This window comes from Astyanax mexicanus, chromosome 6 (assembly GCF_023375975.1).
Source record: "Astyanax mexicanus isolate ESR-SI-001 chromosome 6, AstMex3_surface, whole genome shotgun sequence".
In the NCBI taxonomy this organism is placed as follows: Eukaryota; Metazoa; Chordata; class Actinopteri; order Characiformes; family Acestrorhamphidae; genus Astyanax; species Astyanax mexicanus.
Window position 1 is genome coordinate 44,862,837 of NC_064413.1, and position 15,748 is coordinate 44,878,584.

The 15,748-nt window shown below is 35.8% G+C and overlaps 1 protein-coding gene across 2 annotated transcripts in view; it reads right to left on the reverse strand.

Moving 5' to 3' along the window:
• The window catches only part of itgb1a (integrin, beta 1a), a 39,862-nt gene that overhangs the window by 4,225 nt on the left and 19,889 nt on the right, over nt 1-15,748 (reverse strand). For both annotated transcript variants that reach the window (XM_007238660.4, XM_022673416.2), the window contains exons 2-15: nt 10,903-10,969; nt 10,421-10,506; nt 7,722-7,941; nt 7,023-7,193; nt 6,635-6,873; nt 5,949-6,104; nt 5,750-5,845; nt 5,124-5,213; nt 4,871-5,011; nt 4,275-4,477; nt 3,563-3,801; nt 3,048-3,270; nt 1,387-1,613; nt 1-167 (exon numbers count right to left, since the gene is read on the reverse strand). In XM_007238660.4, the coding sequence (XP_007238722.3) occupies nt 1-167; nt 1,387-1,613; nt 3,048-3,270; nt 3,563-3,801; nt 4,275-4,477; nt 4,871-5,011; nt 5,124-5,213; nt 5,750-5,845; nt 5,949-6,104; nt 6,635-6,873; nt 7,023-7,193; nt 7,722-7,941; nt 10,421-10,506; nt 10,903-10,969 (2,325 nt within the window). The remainder of the gene's footprint in view (nt 168-1,386; nt 1,614-3,047; nt 3,271-3,562; nt 3,802-4,274; nt 4,478-4,870; nt 5,012-5,123; nt 5,214-5,749; nt 5,846-5,948; nt 6,105-6,634; nt 6,874-7,022; nt 7,194-7,721; nt 7,942-10,420; nt 10,507-10,902; nt 10,970-15,748) is intronic.

Genomic DNA, 15,748 nt, shown 5'->3' on the forward strand with positions numbered 1-15,748 from the left:
CGTGTCCCATTTAGCATTCATTTTTTCTTTCTCGAACTTGGCAAACTCGCGGCGGTCATGAATGATCATGAGCAGCTTCCAGATTAACAGAAGAGCCAGACCAATCAGCACGATTCCAGCCACCACTCCTGCCACGATGGGGATGATATCAGGACCCGCCGGGCATTCTGGGAAGCAAAATTAAGGAAACTTGATTAAAAAACGTCCATGTCTGAAACTAACCTTCACAGACAAGATGCTTCTGCACATTCTAAACCAAAATTACTGTTTATTTGATTAATTGAAAAGAAACATGTAAAAGTACATAACTTGTTATATTTTATTTAATTTAATCTGGATCTGAATATATGATATATAAGTTAGATATTTGTGTAATTACTCTTGAGGATTTGTTCACGTTTACAATACAGCATATTCCTTTTATGAAAATCCTGGTTGATTTCTCTTTTTATGTTGTTAGCGTGAACCTTAATTTTCTAATCATGTGAAAAGAAATGTTCTGTAAAATATGTTTGTTAATTTGCCTCGAAAGACTTATTTAAAAATGTTTAAATTAAATAATAAGTGATAAATTGCTTTCTGTACATTTTAAGGGAAAATAAGGTAAAAAAAAACATACTACACAGAATAACACAATATAACTGTTTTTAGTGGGAAAATAAAACATAAAATGATGCAAAAGGTATCTAATAGAAAATGTGAAATGTCTGAAAAAAGTGTTTAGTATTTTAGGTTTATTAACAGCAATAATGTGAAACTTATTTTCACTTAGAAAATTAACAAAATTATATTAGGATTATGACTTCCTTTCTCTGAACATTCTCTACTACCATCAGTTTGCACTACGATTCCAACATTAACAACATCATTTCTTCATATGTTTTCAATATGACCAACAGAACAATACAAACACGTCCATTCTCTAACAGTACAGAGAGAAATTATAATAATATAATAAAGTAAATCATAAAAGATAAGTTGTGTAAGTTGTCATAAAAGAGTGCTTGTATGTAAATGTTTATGAAGGTGGATGTATGTGCATGTCTGCTATATATATTCTATGGATATTTTATTTATTTGTTTGTTTTACTCTTGATGGAGTGATGTGTGCAAAGTGTGTTGGGTTATTCATAGTGTTTTATTTTGTGCCTATATGTACCTGTTCTTTGGAAAAAAGGAAAAAACAATAATAAAGTGAAGAGAATTATTTAAAAAGTATACTAGTCATGATTTTTTAGGGTGACTGTTCCAAACATACAAAAAATGGAATTAAATGTTTATTATGATATTTTAAGCCACACTGTAGATTATTCAATAAAATATCTAATATTAATACGAGGATACAGAAAACAAAATATGTATATTCATTTATTTTTTCACATTTACCTAAAGTCTCAACGACGTGGACCTCAGTGTTGTTATTGACGGCGTAGGTGTAGTAGAACCAGCAGTCGTTGGCGTCTCTCTCCTTGCAGTGCATGAGTGGGAAGGCCTGAACGGGCTGGGGCAGCTTGTCCCGGTCTTTCACTTTGGTCAGAGTGAAGTAGTTACACTCTCGATCACACGTGTCCTTCTTCTCTCCTGTACCGAAGGCCCTGCACTGCACACACGCCCTGTGAGCATGGAGCACAGAGACTGCAGGTTACCCACATGACTCAAATTAACTCATGTGCTGTAATCAACTGTAGAGCATCTGTGATTTCTATAAGCTCCTAAAATGCAGTGTGATAGTATGGGGCCTTGCTAGTAATGCAGCAGCTTTTTAAAATATTGTATAACAACACAATGTCATATTTACTAGGGACAAACTTATATCCTTTGGACATAAGACTTGATGTCTGCTAAATATCTGTATTTCAGTTTAGCAGCAGCACATGAGCACATGGAAAAGGTTTAGCATCACAAGAAAAAAACAAATATGCTACTCATGCTTTCTGGATAAAAAAACATGCTAACATCCTAACCACTTAAACACAAATTACATTGTATGACTTATTTCCATAAAAAACGTATTATACAACGGAAATATCTACTGCACTGCTCCGTTTGCAGATAGATCTTTACGTTGTATAATACGTTTTTTATAGCCTTATATATTTTCTATTTTTCTGTGTTTTAATTTATGTTTAATATGTTTCTTATTATATTGTGCTGTTGGTGCTGGATGCCTAAATTTCCTTCGGGATAAATGAAGTATCTCTATCTCTCTTTCTCTCTTTCTCTCTCTCTCTCTCTCTTTCTGTCTCTCTATCTATCTATCTATCTATCTATCTATCTATCTATCTATCTATCTATCTAAATATTATAAGAAGTTACTTCTAGGAAGGACTTAAACTGAATGCTGCACTCTTCAGATATTGATGCAATACCCACTAAATATAATTATCATAATATAATAATAAACAACAGAGGCACTTTACAACATAAAGATGTGATACTGCATATTTCTGCCAATAACTCACATTAAACAATCATCTAATTTCCACATTTGTAGCTTTTGCTGATCCTTTTGAGCTAAATCAGAATTTTGCATTACATTCTAATAGAAATGCATTATTATTCTGGCAGCAGATGTTTAGTAGAAATAGTCTTACGACAATTTTAGGTAGTTAGGTAAAGTGGGTAAACAGCAAACTTTAATAATTTTATTCAGTGATTATTTCTATTGAGGAGCGGCCCTCACTATTTTTTAACAAACTCCGGATGACAGAGCTCCTCAAAAAGCACCCGTAACATACTAACTACTATGTCCTCTTTTGCTAAATGTACATCATTATTTGTAAGTAGCTTTGGATAAAAGTGCCTGCCAAATGTAATGTAATTTGTTATAACATAATGGAATGTATTGTAGAAACTATGTGAATCGTTGAATTACTTTATGGCTGAGCATTAAATGTAGAGTCCCACAGGGGTCTATTTTAGGGCCTATGATGATTTTTCTTAGAACTGTGTGTTGAAACAAAGAATGACACAAACCACTTAGAAACTTATTGTTAAAGAATGTAGGACTGGTGTAGAGTGTAGGATACACCCCCCACCATGCTTACTTGTGCTCAGTGCAGACTCCAGGGCAGGTGGGGCAGATCTCACAGGTGGGTCCCTGGAATTTGGGGTCAGTGCACCTGCAGGCACCACACTCACAATTGCCTCTGCCATTACAGATCTGATTGTTGGAGGCCAAGCAGGTGGAGGTGTCCAGAGAGCAGTCACATGCACTTCCGGTGTAGTTAGCATCACAAATGCACACCCTACACTCACAGCGCCCATGACCTGACATTAGAAAGAAAGGAACAGAAAGAGTATATGAGGTATAGACATTGTAAGGTTTAAAAAGAACATTAACTTTTAAAACTCTTTGTATCTCTTAAAAATCATCATTAATTGTTAAGTCTGATATATGTCAATTAACTAACTTATTAAATAAACTGTCCAAGAAAAATAGTTGCAGTTTGAGTTAAAAAATATACTGCAGCTCCATCAACGTGATTATAATAAAAAAAAAAACCTAAAGCGCAATAACAATAAAAATACAATTTATTTTAAAGCCCTAAGAAAGCAATACCTCCACAGAGCTTGTTGTTTGAGCGGTCACAGTTGAAGTTGTCACACTCGCAGTACTCTCCGCTGTAGTACTCCTCAGGATTCTCCCTCTTCTTACACTCACACTTTCCACACACACACTCGCCGTTGTTGCTGCAGAGATCTGTGCCATTGTCCTTGCGGCAGTTCTTGTCCAGGTCTTCACTGGACACCTCGTCCTTCCTGCACTCACACTCTCGGCCAATACGACCCTTATTGCACCTGAGGAGAAGAAGAGGGGCTGAAGTGTGATTTACTGGGTTACTGTACTTTATATTTCACACTATAAGCTGCACCAGATTATAAGACGTTCGGTCAATAAACGTCTATTTTCATATAACTGGGTGGCAAGACCTGTAAAGCTAAGCTATGTAGACAAAGCTGTAATTCTTAAAAAAAACATTTCAGACGAGTCAGACAAGTCCCACGAGCGCTGTATGTTAACATACACAGGTTTCGCTCCTGAACGACGTTTATTTGAGTAAGTAAAGAGCTTCCTTTTACTTATCTTAGATTTACAGATTTCCACTAAAGCTAGAGCTTTAGCATCAGAGGCTAACCGCTAGCAGTTAGCGGCTAATGCCAACCAACAGAGCTACACTCAGAAACCCTGAGTGTTCCGGTAAGCCAGGGCAATATAAGCAAGCAGTTCGTCCCATGTAGCTTGTTTTAACAGGGTATCAGCTGACAGTTACCTGCAGGCCCCACACTCGAAGGTGCCGTTGCCGTTATTGCAGAGATCACTGTTGGGGATGCCATCCTTCTGACACTCACAGTCACAGATGAAGCTCAGCTTGATCTCCACCTCTTCAGTGAAGCCCAGCGGTCTGATCTTTAATGACTCAGACTTGCCCTGCTTGGGGCAGCCCTGAGCAGTGATGTTTATACTGAAGTACACCTAAAAGAAGATACAGTGTTAATAAAACATAATGAGCGTGGCCTCTATCAGTAGTCCTGTTGCTGCATGGTCAGATTTACACATGTACAATTTTTCCTTTTGATAATATTTCAGGGGTAGTTCAGTGACTTTTCGGACACTGATTTTTGACAGACAGAGGTGTCTTTCTACTACAATCACTTAATACCCATTTACTGACCTCTTGTGATCTTCATTTTAACAACCGTATGAATGACCTCAACCTCTGTTTAATAGGTCATTCACTTTAAAAGGGATAAATACAGTATTTATGTGATCACTAATTTTACTGTAGAACTATAGGAACTCTAAGAACCATTTGCATGCTTTAATGGTTCTGTGTCCAATTAAAAAAATGTATTTAGATGAAGCTACCTCATCTCCTATGGAGATATTGGAGCATTTTCGTCCATCCTCTCCAACACTGACCACTCCATTTTTGCAGTGGGACTGGTAGGTGATGGTCACTCCTTCAGGCAGCTTACTGTTCTCCAAAATCACCTCAGAGGACAGAGACTGAAATAAACAAATATAGAGAGAGAAAGAAAGAAAAGAAAGAGAGAGTTAAATAAATGCTTAAAAATATTAAATTGAATAATTAAGGAGTAATTAAAGTCAAAATACTCACATTGTAGGCATCAATAATGAGGTTGATCACATTGCTGGAGTTAGCTGACAGTGTTCCCACAGCAGATTTTGGAATGAGGTTTTTCAATTCCTGTGGAAGATGAAAAAAACACAGAAAAATGTGTTTGGGTGTACGCCACGGAAAAGAGACAAGAATAAAAGTCTGCAGTCTAGAACAGACTAAAAGCTGGTTTGTTTTATAACAGACCCATTTACATTTCAGCCAAGAATTTAAAATGGTGATTTTGGAGTGTGGCGAAGGCCAAGTCTGGAGCCTGAAACTATTTTCAGTGTTACGGCTTTCCAAAAAAAGAGAGGCCGCGTCACACTGCACCAATGAGAATTCCCTTAAAACCCAATAGTGAAATAAAGGATATGCACAGTATAATGGTGGTCATTATCAAAGCTCTGCGAATGATCTAGCTAAAGTGAAAATACAGACTCCTCACCAAAATTATATTTCATTAGACTTAAGAACAATTTCCCATCTAAACAAATGAAAATGTCTAAAACTTTTTGGTCAGAAAGCAATGGCTATAAACTCAAAGAACATCAAATAAATGATGACGCAGGACACATTTACACACAGATACGCAGTTCTTTGCTCAGGAAGTTGAAAGAACCTACTTTATAAACAGGCTGAAATTCCTCTGTTACAGCAAAGATGGTCTGGATGTTATTGTCACTCAGTTTCTGCACCAGATGGGCAATGGAAGGGTAGTCCTTTAAAAAACACATGAAGAAACAAACCAAAAAAATAATCAGGTATCCTGTTAAGCCTGTAAAGATTAAGCATGTGGGACTAAACAGTTTACCCAGTACATACATAATAGTGGCTCATAGTGTACATGTTGTTCTCCAGGTGGCATTTGCCATCATTGGGAAGCACAATCCCACCCAGTTTTCCATCTCCAGCAAAGTGGAAACCAGCATCCGTAGAAAACACCAGCAAACGTGTGACATTTCTCCAGCCAATGTGTTCCTGAGGGAAAAAAATAGAGAGAGAGAGAGAGAGGAAGTAAGAAGAACGTGCAGCCAAAATACATAAACTTTATGACTGCTACCAAAACAACTCCACAATCTTGCTATTCAACCAAAAACATTTTCCCCTGTGAGAAAACGCTGAATCATTTTTCTACATATTTAAAACAAAAAACAGGATATGGATTTGTTCATAAAATAAACATGTACATAATTACATAATGGATTAAAATCAAAACAGTCAATTCATTTAATTGAATTTTTCGTTTTTAAATCTCTCCTTCCCCACAAAAATATTAGAAAGCATGTGAGCAAAGCATGGGAAACAAACACCTCACAACCTTTAATGTTGAGTTCTTTAGTAAGAGGTTCAATGTCCAAAACAGACCTAAAAAAGGGTATATTGGAAACTGGAAGGCAAATTACCCAACTGTAATGTCTCCATGACTTTTAATGTCACATAAATCCATGTCCATCATGTATAACATAAAAGCACTTGTGTTTGTGGTACAGAAAGCTGGCCATTCTCACCCCACAAACGGCCACTTGCATGATGGCATCGAAACCCCCCTCTGGAGAATCCAGGTTGCCAGAGATCTGCTGCTGTCCCACAAGAGTGTTGAACTGCTGGCCGTTGCTGGTGAGCTTCAGGACGTTCTTGTAGCTGAAAGGGCTGGTGCAGTTCTGGTCTCCAGTGCAGGGGTTCAGAAGCTTAGCGGGAGTGGTGCTGATATAGGGCATAACTGTCTTCTCCACAAAAGAGCCAAACCCTGACATACAGAACAACATATGAGTGAACTCTGAATGTTTAAATGGTCAAATATTTGGTGCATCTTTCTATTGTAGAGAAGAGAATCCCAAACAAAGGCAGTGTGTTAAATACCATTTTTCTCAGTACTGTAACGTAAAAAACACCTACCAATCCTGAAGTCAGAGGTAATCTTGGACATTTCCAGCATCAGGCTGGTGCCTAAATTTTTGACATTTTCCAGATCATCCTTCATGGAGTAGGACAGGTCCATAAGGTAATACAGGTCTATAGGGTAGTCCTCGGCTCTTTTGAACTTTAGGTCTATTTTCTGAGGCTCTCCTGCAGCAATGGAAAGACATGGGCTTTTATTTACAGCAGGTTTACACTGCATTTTTAATCTATTTCTTCAACCTGAAGAGCATTTACTATACTGTACCATCTAAATCTAAAAGGCAAGTATTTGTCTGAAACCAAAACTGAACAAATTTCTGTTAATTCAATTACTGAATAACAAACTTGTTTTTTTTTCATGTTTTATTTATTAAGTTGGCCATTTTAGTTTTTTTTTGTAAGACTAAATTAATTAGTATAAATGTATTTTTGTCTTGCCTTTCTAATAAATGGAAATCAGAAAACATTTTTACAATCCCAGCAGGCAATCTAACAAAGCAAAAGATGGCTGTGTCACTGCTCGGTATCAATTATCTCTCTTCACCTGTTCAACCGAGCACCAAAATATCTTTTTCGACAGCTACAGCTGAATAACTTTGGTTGCAGAATATTCAGAACATCCCTAGCTTTAACAGCAGAATTGCAAATCTACAATATAAAAACTGACTCAGACTTCAAACACACAATAAAACACACCAGATCTAAGGCTGACGGACAGTTTCTGTGGCTGGATCTGGGTGATGTCCTCAGGTTTGAGCTTCTCTCCTCCTTTCTTGCGGTTGGTGACAGGCTTGTTTCTGAGGGTCCTCTGGCTGCCTCGAGGGTTCTCGATCTTGGCTGCCACACATCCTCTCTTTTTCAGAGATTCCAGCTCATCACAGCGGGCTGATGTAGGTTCTCCCTGCTTTAGGAAATTCTGCAAAGGTGGGATAGTAAAAAAGGATGATTTGGCCTTCAGGTTTTAGTAGAAGTGACTAAGTGAGCAGAAGAACGGAAAGCCCTTTGTGAACCTTGATATTTTAAAGGAACATATTATAGACTATGCAGTATGTAATTATAGTTAAACGTACTATTCACATCCCAGTCCATACCCAGACAGTAAAAATCATACTGGATAATTTTGAGTCGAATATCCCACAACAAGTCTGATTTGCATTGGCCCGACTCTGATTTGAATCTATGCCTGATTCTGGCCCAAATGCTCAGCCACATGTGCCGGGAATGCCAACAATCCAGTTACTGAGTATAATACAGCAGTTGGCCCAAGCCACATGTGCCAATACCTTGGTTGCCAAGTATAATATGTAAAACGGCATAGTAAAATGTGCCAACATCCTGCATTTTTAATATAATACAGCAGTTGGATTGAGCTGCATTTGCCAACATCCTGGTTGCTAAGTATTTGGAGGATTTCTATTCACTCATCCATCAGAAAAATTTAGCAATGTATTCAACAACTGCCAAAAAGTGAAAAAAAATTGATGACATCCTCAGACATTTTGAAACACTAGCTGCCTATCTTACATCACAATCTGACTCACTATGTCTGGTAAAGCAGTTAGTTTGCTCAACAGCTCTGAGCACATTTTTATGGAGTGCTGCAGATTCAGGGAAGAGGAGTAGCTGTACTTGGGTTTCTAAATCCCACCCTAAACCACACAGAACTGGAGAGGGCTGCTGGGACATATACTTCAACCACAACACCAAACACCTCCAGAACGGAACAGTCTAGTCAAAGTGGGCCAAATTCCTGCTGTGTAATACAGTAATTTAATAATACGACATTAACACTTTCAGCACTCAGACCTGCCTCACGACACTTACTCTACAGACAGCTTTTAGATTAATGTGAGGGTAACTGGGTGTAGAAGATGAATCTTTTGAGATGTTTAATGAGTGTGTAGGGTAAGTGATATGAAAGAATTGACATCCATGCAGTACAGAACAGAGGCGGACTTACTAATTTTGTAGACCCGCCCCTTTCCTTTCCTTCCCCCAGAGCAAGTGTTTAAGACATTGAGTTTATTAAGTTTACAAGAAAGCCTTGAAGACCTGAAGCAAAGTGTTTTTTCACTGGATACCACTTTGTCTAGTAAGTGTAATCTATTATATGTTATTATTATATATTATACTATTTACTTCTACATATTAATATACAGCTCTGGAAAAAAATAAGATACTTCTTTTTTATTTTACCAAATTAAAAACCTCTGGAATATAATAAAAAGGAAAATGGATGATCACAAGCCATCAAACCAAGCTGAACTGCTTGAATTTTTGCATCAGGAGTGGAATAAAGTTATCCAAAAGCAGTGTGCAAGACTGGTGGAGGAGAACATGCCAAGATGCATGAAAACTGTGATTAAAAACCAGGGTTATTCCACCCAATATTAATTTCTGAACTCTTAAAACTGTATGAATATGAACTTGTTTTCTTCGCATTATTTGAGGTATGAAAGCTCTCTATCTTTTTTGTTATTTTAGCCATTTCTCATTTACTGCAAATAAATGCTCTAAATGACAATATTTTTATTTGGAATTTGGGAGAAATGTTGTCCGTAGTCTATAGAATAAAACAATAATGTTCATTTTACTCAAACATATACCTATAAATAGAAAACAATAGAGAAACGTATTCAGAAACTTAAATGGTCTCTTAATTCTTTCCAGAGCTGTCTATTATATATTATATATTATATTTATATTTATATTATATTTTATTTCCATCAAATTACAATACCAGAGCTTAGCTCTGTTTGCTCTATTTGTAGCTCAGATACTATACCAAAACTACTATGAACCAGTTTAACCTGTGATCAAATTGGCTAACAGCTACTTAGATGACAGTGGCCATATCATGCTAACATCAGACACGCCAGTGTCTGTTAAAGTAACCAACAGCACAACACTACATTATCAATTATGGTATGAATACCTAGCTAGTTGGCTGGCAGCTCGACTAGAACTCTGTCTACCAATCACTTCATTCCTAATGCAACCCCACCTTCTAAAGGCAGAATAATGCTGATTTCTGAGAGAAAATAAAAAGGGACTATGAGTTTTTTTGTCATTAAAACATATAGGTATAGGTCGAGCTATATATCATAACGCAATCAGTTAGGGGAGGAACTAGACCTGTGGTAGCTTTACTCTTAAAATGAATTGTGCTGTTCATGTTTTTTTACAGTCAGTAGTACAAATTAAAGGCCATATTACGTAAGTAATTCTGCTCTGCTCTGTTATATAACTAGATTGTACAACCCCTTATTAATTGCACCACTGAGATGTGAGGTGGGTTGGCGCAGACATTCAGGGGTGTCCCTGTAGAAATTGTGGAAAAGCTTTTTAAAAGGACATAATTATTAAAGTTGTAAAATAACGTGGGCTTTACTCACTATATCCGTGCACCACCCACACTTCGCCCCCACTTGGATGCAGTCCCCGCAGGATTCTGCATTAGCTTTGATGCACTCGTTCCCCTCTGTGGACAACAAAAGCAGCAGAAACTCCCATCATGCGGGACAACAACAAAAAAAAAGTTGGCAGTGAGCGCTGCCTCTCTCGCGTCACTGCATTTGAAACTCTGTGGTCATCAGTAATTGGAGCCAGAGATGGACTAGGCCATGTTTTCCACTATGTATTATGCTCTGATTCATTCTGGGTGGAGTTATGGCTGGATAATGACATTACTTTATACTGAAAGAGGCAGACGGGAGAGATGCAGTTACTAAATGATCATATTAAACTATAGTTAACTTATTTTGATGGAACTACACTAAATTAAATGGGACAGATCAGATTCAATAACATCTCCTCCATAGTTAAATGACCTCAGTTTAAAGCAGGAATACACAGTGAAAGAGTCAGATCACGTTACCTGGCTGGGCACTGCTGTAGCAAATAACTCCTAACAACGTTGAAATGAAAAGTAGTTTAAGGTCCATCTGAAAGAAATGAAAAGACAAAGAAATATATATTTTTAGAGCAGTCGTAAATTTATAGAGAACACTGCATACAGTATTGCAGGTTCGCTTTTTAAATAACTTCCATATGGGTAATGTGCCGCAGTGTGGTCAAATGCAGCAAAAAAAACATTTAAAAAAATTACAGATAATGCAGAATAAGGCAGCAAGAATGGCTTTATGGTCTCCATACAGAACAAACACAAATAAAATGCACAAGGAGCTAAAGTGGCTGAAGGTTGAAGATAAGTTTAAAACAAACCTTGTGGGACTCATAAAGAACACTATTGATCTACAATATCCAGTGGACCTTTATTATCAATTACAAAAAATAACACAGAGAGAAACTAATACTACCAGATACTCAACAAAAAATTACTTTAAACCACCAAGAGCTAAAACCAATTACATGTGTAAAACAGTAATTTATAGAGCCATTAAAGAGTGAAACTACTTATATGATCCACTACTCAACACTAATAGCAAAACATGCTTAATATAATATAATATTAATATAAAACTAATAAAAAAACATAATCTAAAGGACATGGACGATAGATGAATACCTGTCCACATGCAGAATAGGAACTATAAGGGATTTCTATGGATTTAAAATAGTAATTATCAGTCATACCAGTTATTGTTTTTTTAAAGATTCTTAATCCTACTATCATTATTTTGTGTATGTACTGTGTATGAATTTGTGCACATCTAAAATACAAAAATATGTTGTACTTGTCTTTCTTTTAGTTTTGATTGCTTATTGTGTTGTAAATTGATTGATTAGTGTAGAACTTTTTTTCTGTTATGTGCATTTAACTATGACATGTGATTTATATGTATGTATGAGATATTAGTTGCACTTCAGGAAGAATAGCTGCTATTGCAATAGCAGCTAATGAGGATCCAAATAAAACAATAAATAAATACTGTAATGAACACTAATCTGTAATGAACATCAGTCAGAAAGAGATGCTGTAAATACTTTATATCTCTGACAACCATAGACCAATTATATATCTGCACCTTTATTCACCTAAATTACAGAGAATTTATAGAAGAAGATTCTAGGCTACTGAAATATATCTTAAAGAGTAACTATTTAACTATTTTTTTATGTTTATTTTAATAATCAGTCAAGGGTTGTTACACACATCTAACGTTACTTAATACAATAGTTGTTTAACAATGTTAATTACAAGAAAAGCCCTCCAAACACAGGTCAGGCAAGAATAAAATGGTAAATACATCCATAAATGTAAAGAAGTGATAGTTAACTAATTTAAATGTATTTTATAATAAACAAAAGCTATGTATGCATACATTTGTACAAGCATATCAAGGTCATTAATTACTTTGTACATCAATTCTAATCTAGTAATAGTTGGAGATAGTTAGAAGACATCAAACTGCTTTGAATATCTTACATTTTCTTAAATTAAAGAGAATCTTTTTAAATGGAACATATGAATAGAGTTTTTTTATCCACATGAAGGAAGTAGGAGCCTTACGGAATTTCCATTTTTGAGCAATACATTTGTTTGCAGCAACTAAAGCCACTTTTAATGTACCTAACGTTAGTTTTAGCAATTTCCCTATCTACTATCTTCCCTATTACCCTATATTGAGATGAATAAAGTTTGAGATTTAAGTAGTAATGTTTATAGAGTAAAGTTGCAATATTATGAATTTAATCTTAAATTGTATTTATTTTTTTTAAGAGTGGCCCTACATTGTCATTGTAGGTTACTCTGGTGCAGCCTTCCTTTTTTAAGTCACACCACTTAGAAATTGGCATGTGTGTGTGTGTGTGATCAAATTGTTGGTTCTCTAGAGCCCTGATACAGCATTCACTCATTCATTCTTTCATAAGTGTACATCTCTGCATTCACATTCACATTCTACATTCACAGATAACTTTAGAAGATGTTGAGTTTCCAGGTCATCAGTGAATGAACTCTGTGGCGGATATAAACTTCCTGCAGCAGTAAAGCTCTTCTATTCTGAGTTCATGAAGGCCAGAGGAACCCATGGGCTAAATTCACTTCTGCTTTTTCTAACGTGCCATTCCTGTCTAAGAGTGTCCAGCGATCACTGCTAGCCAGGCTGTTTCTGAGTAGCTTCTTCCTCTGCCTGAAATAGTTCACTTTCCTTTAGCACAGTGGTGACACTGGTGTGGCTGGTGTCATTTTTTAGCAGAGATTTATAGGAAGTATTAATAGAGTATTAGTATCTAATGTATGTGTGTGATAGTGTGTGTTTGCTTATTTTGGATCAACAAATCTTAAAATGCTCACATTAACTTGAAATATAACAGAAATGTTGCAGTTTCTTGTAAAGTTATTACAATTACATTAGACTATATGTTTAAATGTAAAATAAAAAATACATTTGACGGGTGTTTTCTAATTTTTTATGTTTTGACATAATTGACATCACACTAATAAATAGATCAACTTTCTCCTGTAAATTTACCATACTATCGTTACAGTACCAGTCAAAAGTTTGGACACACCTTCTTTAATGTTTTTTTTTTCCTTTATTTAAATTACTTTCTTCATTGTACATATATATTAAAGACATGAAAAAAAATACAGGACACATATGGAATTATGTCGTTTGTCCTTCACAATCCTATGACCTAAACCAAACTATGATGAATTGAGGTAATTTGGGAGCTTCACTACATGAAGGAAAAGCAGCAACTATTGTTCAGTACCTCCAGGAACTCCTTCAAGACGCTAAGAAAATACCAAGTGTGTCCTCAAATCTGTCTTCAAAGCTAAATGTGATACTTAAAAGAATCTAAAGTATAGAACATATTCTGGTTTGTTTAACATTTGACTGTTCACAGAATAATTCCATGTGTGTTCCTGCATAGCTTTAATGTCTTCAATATTACATTTACAATGTAAAAACATATAAAAAGAAATATGCCCAAATTATCTAAGCAGACACTTACTAAGTTATTAATCACCTGTTTTTGAGTTAGCTGACACTTATTGGGTTATTGATCACAGGTTTGTGGGTTCAATACACACAAACAGCTGCCACTGTTCCACCCTTGAGCAAGTGCCTCAACCTTCTCTGCTCCAAAGGTGCTATAGCATGGACGAGCGCATGATAAGCATTATCTTCTCCCAAAAAAAACTTTCATTAATTGATTTAGATTAAAGGGAATCAATGTTAAATCAACAAAAAAAACAGAGAATTGAGTGCAAAACTGCTCCTATGTTTATTGTTTTTAATTTGCCTTGTACATGCTGCTACATAAAGAACATTTATATGCAGTTTTATTACTCCTGTACAACATATAGCTCAGAATCACTGCACCACTTCAAACTAAATCAGTAACACCTAACAGGACATCTGTACAGATCTGTACACTGCCATAAATAATTCAGATGCATTTGGGTCAGGGACATCTGTTTACTGTTATATCCTCTGTTATTTCCCTCCCCCAACACAAAAATACCACTGCCAGCCCTATCTCAGAGGACTCAGATACTACAGCCGGCTGACAGTTCAATACACAAATGCTTCTCTTCCAGGTAAGACAGTATTGATTTCTGCTGCACATGGGACAGAGACTCAGACCAGTGAATCATCGGGAGTATTAGTCTCCTGCTGCTCATATCAGAGCTTTAAAAGTGCACCAGCACTGTAGATGAAGTATTATAGGAACAGCCTGTTTAGTGTATGTTTCAGTTTGTAATAATAAAACAAAAGATGTGCGTAAGTCTACAAAGATTACATATGTCTTTGGATTGTATGGAAACTCATTTTTGCACAAGATCCTGTTAAAGAGATCAGCTAGGCCTGTCAGTTAACTACATTATCCACTTATCCTACAATAAATTAAACATTACCTATTTCATATATTTAATAATCATAAAATTGTCTATCGTGTTTATTTGTATGTTTGTTCACATATATAACAGTGAACCGTATTTTAGACGGTCATGCAAATAAACAATGAGTCAATAACTGTGAAGAAAAAATATATATGATTACTTAATATTGTGTTGTCTTTAAAAGGGTATAATTGTTGTTCTTACTGTGACAGGCCTAAGATCCGCTGTTTTATTTGAAAATGGTAAAGCAAAAACCTTTGAAATGCCAACTTTACAAAAGAAGGAAATACTTTTATCTTTCAATAGTCATTTAGCTGTCAAAAATGACAAAAATGAGTTGTCTAATAGTCAATAGTCATTTAATTGTAATTTAGAGATTTAGATTTATTTGCAGAAAATGAGAAATGGCTGAAATAATAAAAACACTGCAGATCTTTCAGACCTCAAATAATGCAAAGAAAACAAGTTCATATTCATAAGGTTTTATGAGTTCAAAAATCAGTATTTGATGGAATAACTGTTTTTAATCACAGTTTTCTTGCACCTTGGCAAGTTCACCTCCACCAGTCTTACACACTGCTTTTGGATAACTTTTTGCCACTTCTGGTGCAAAGATTGAAGCAGTTCAGCTTGGTTTGATGGCTTGTGATCATCCATCTTCCTCTTGACTATATTCCAGAGGTTTTCAATCTGGTGCAATTAAAGAAACTCAGTATTTTAAGAGGTCTCTCCTAAAATCCTCCTTTAGCAAAGCAGTGATTTTATTTAGAGCCATAACAACTCACAAATAACTATCTGAATGTCTGATTAAAGAACATTTTGTGTTTTTAAAAATACCTTTATAATAGCTACTAAAGAGTTTATATATAGCACAAACTTTTTTCAGTCCTTTCCTCATGTTTAAAAC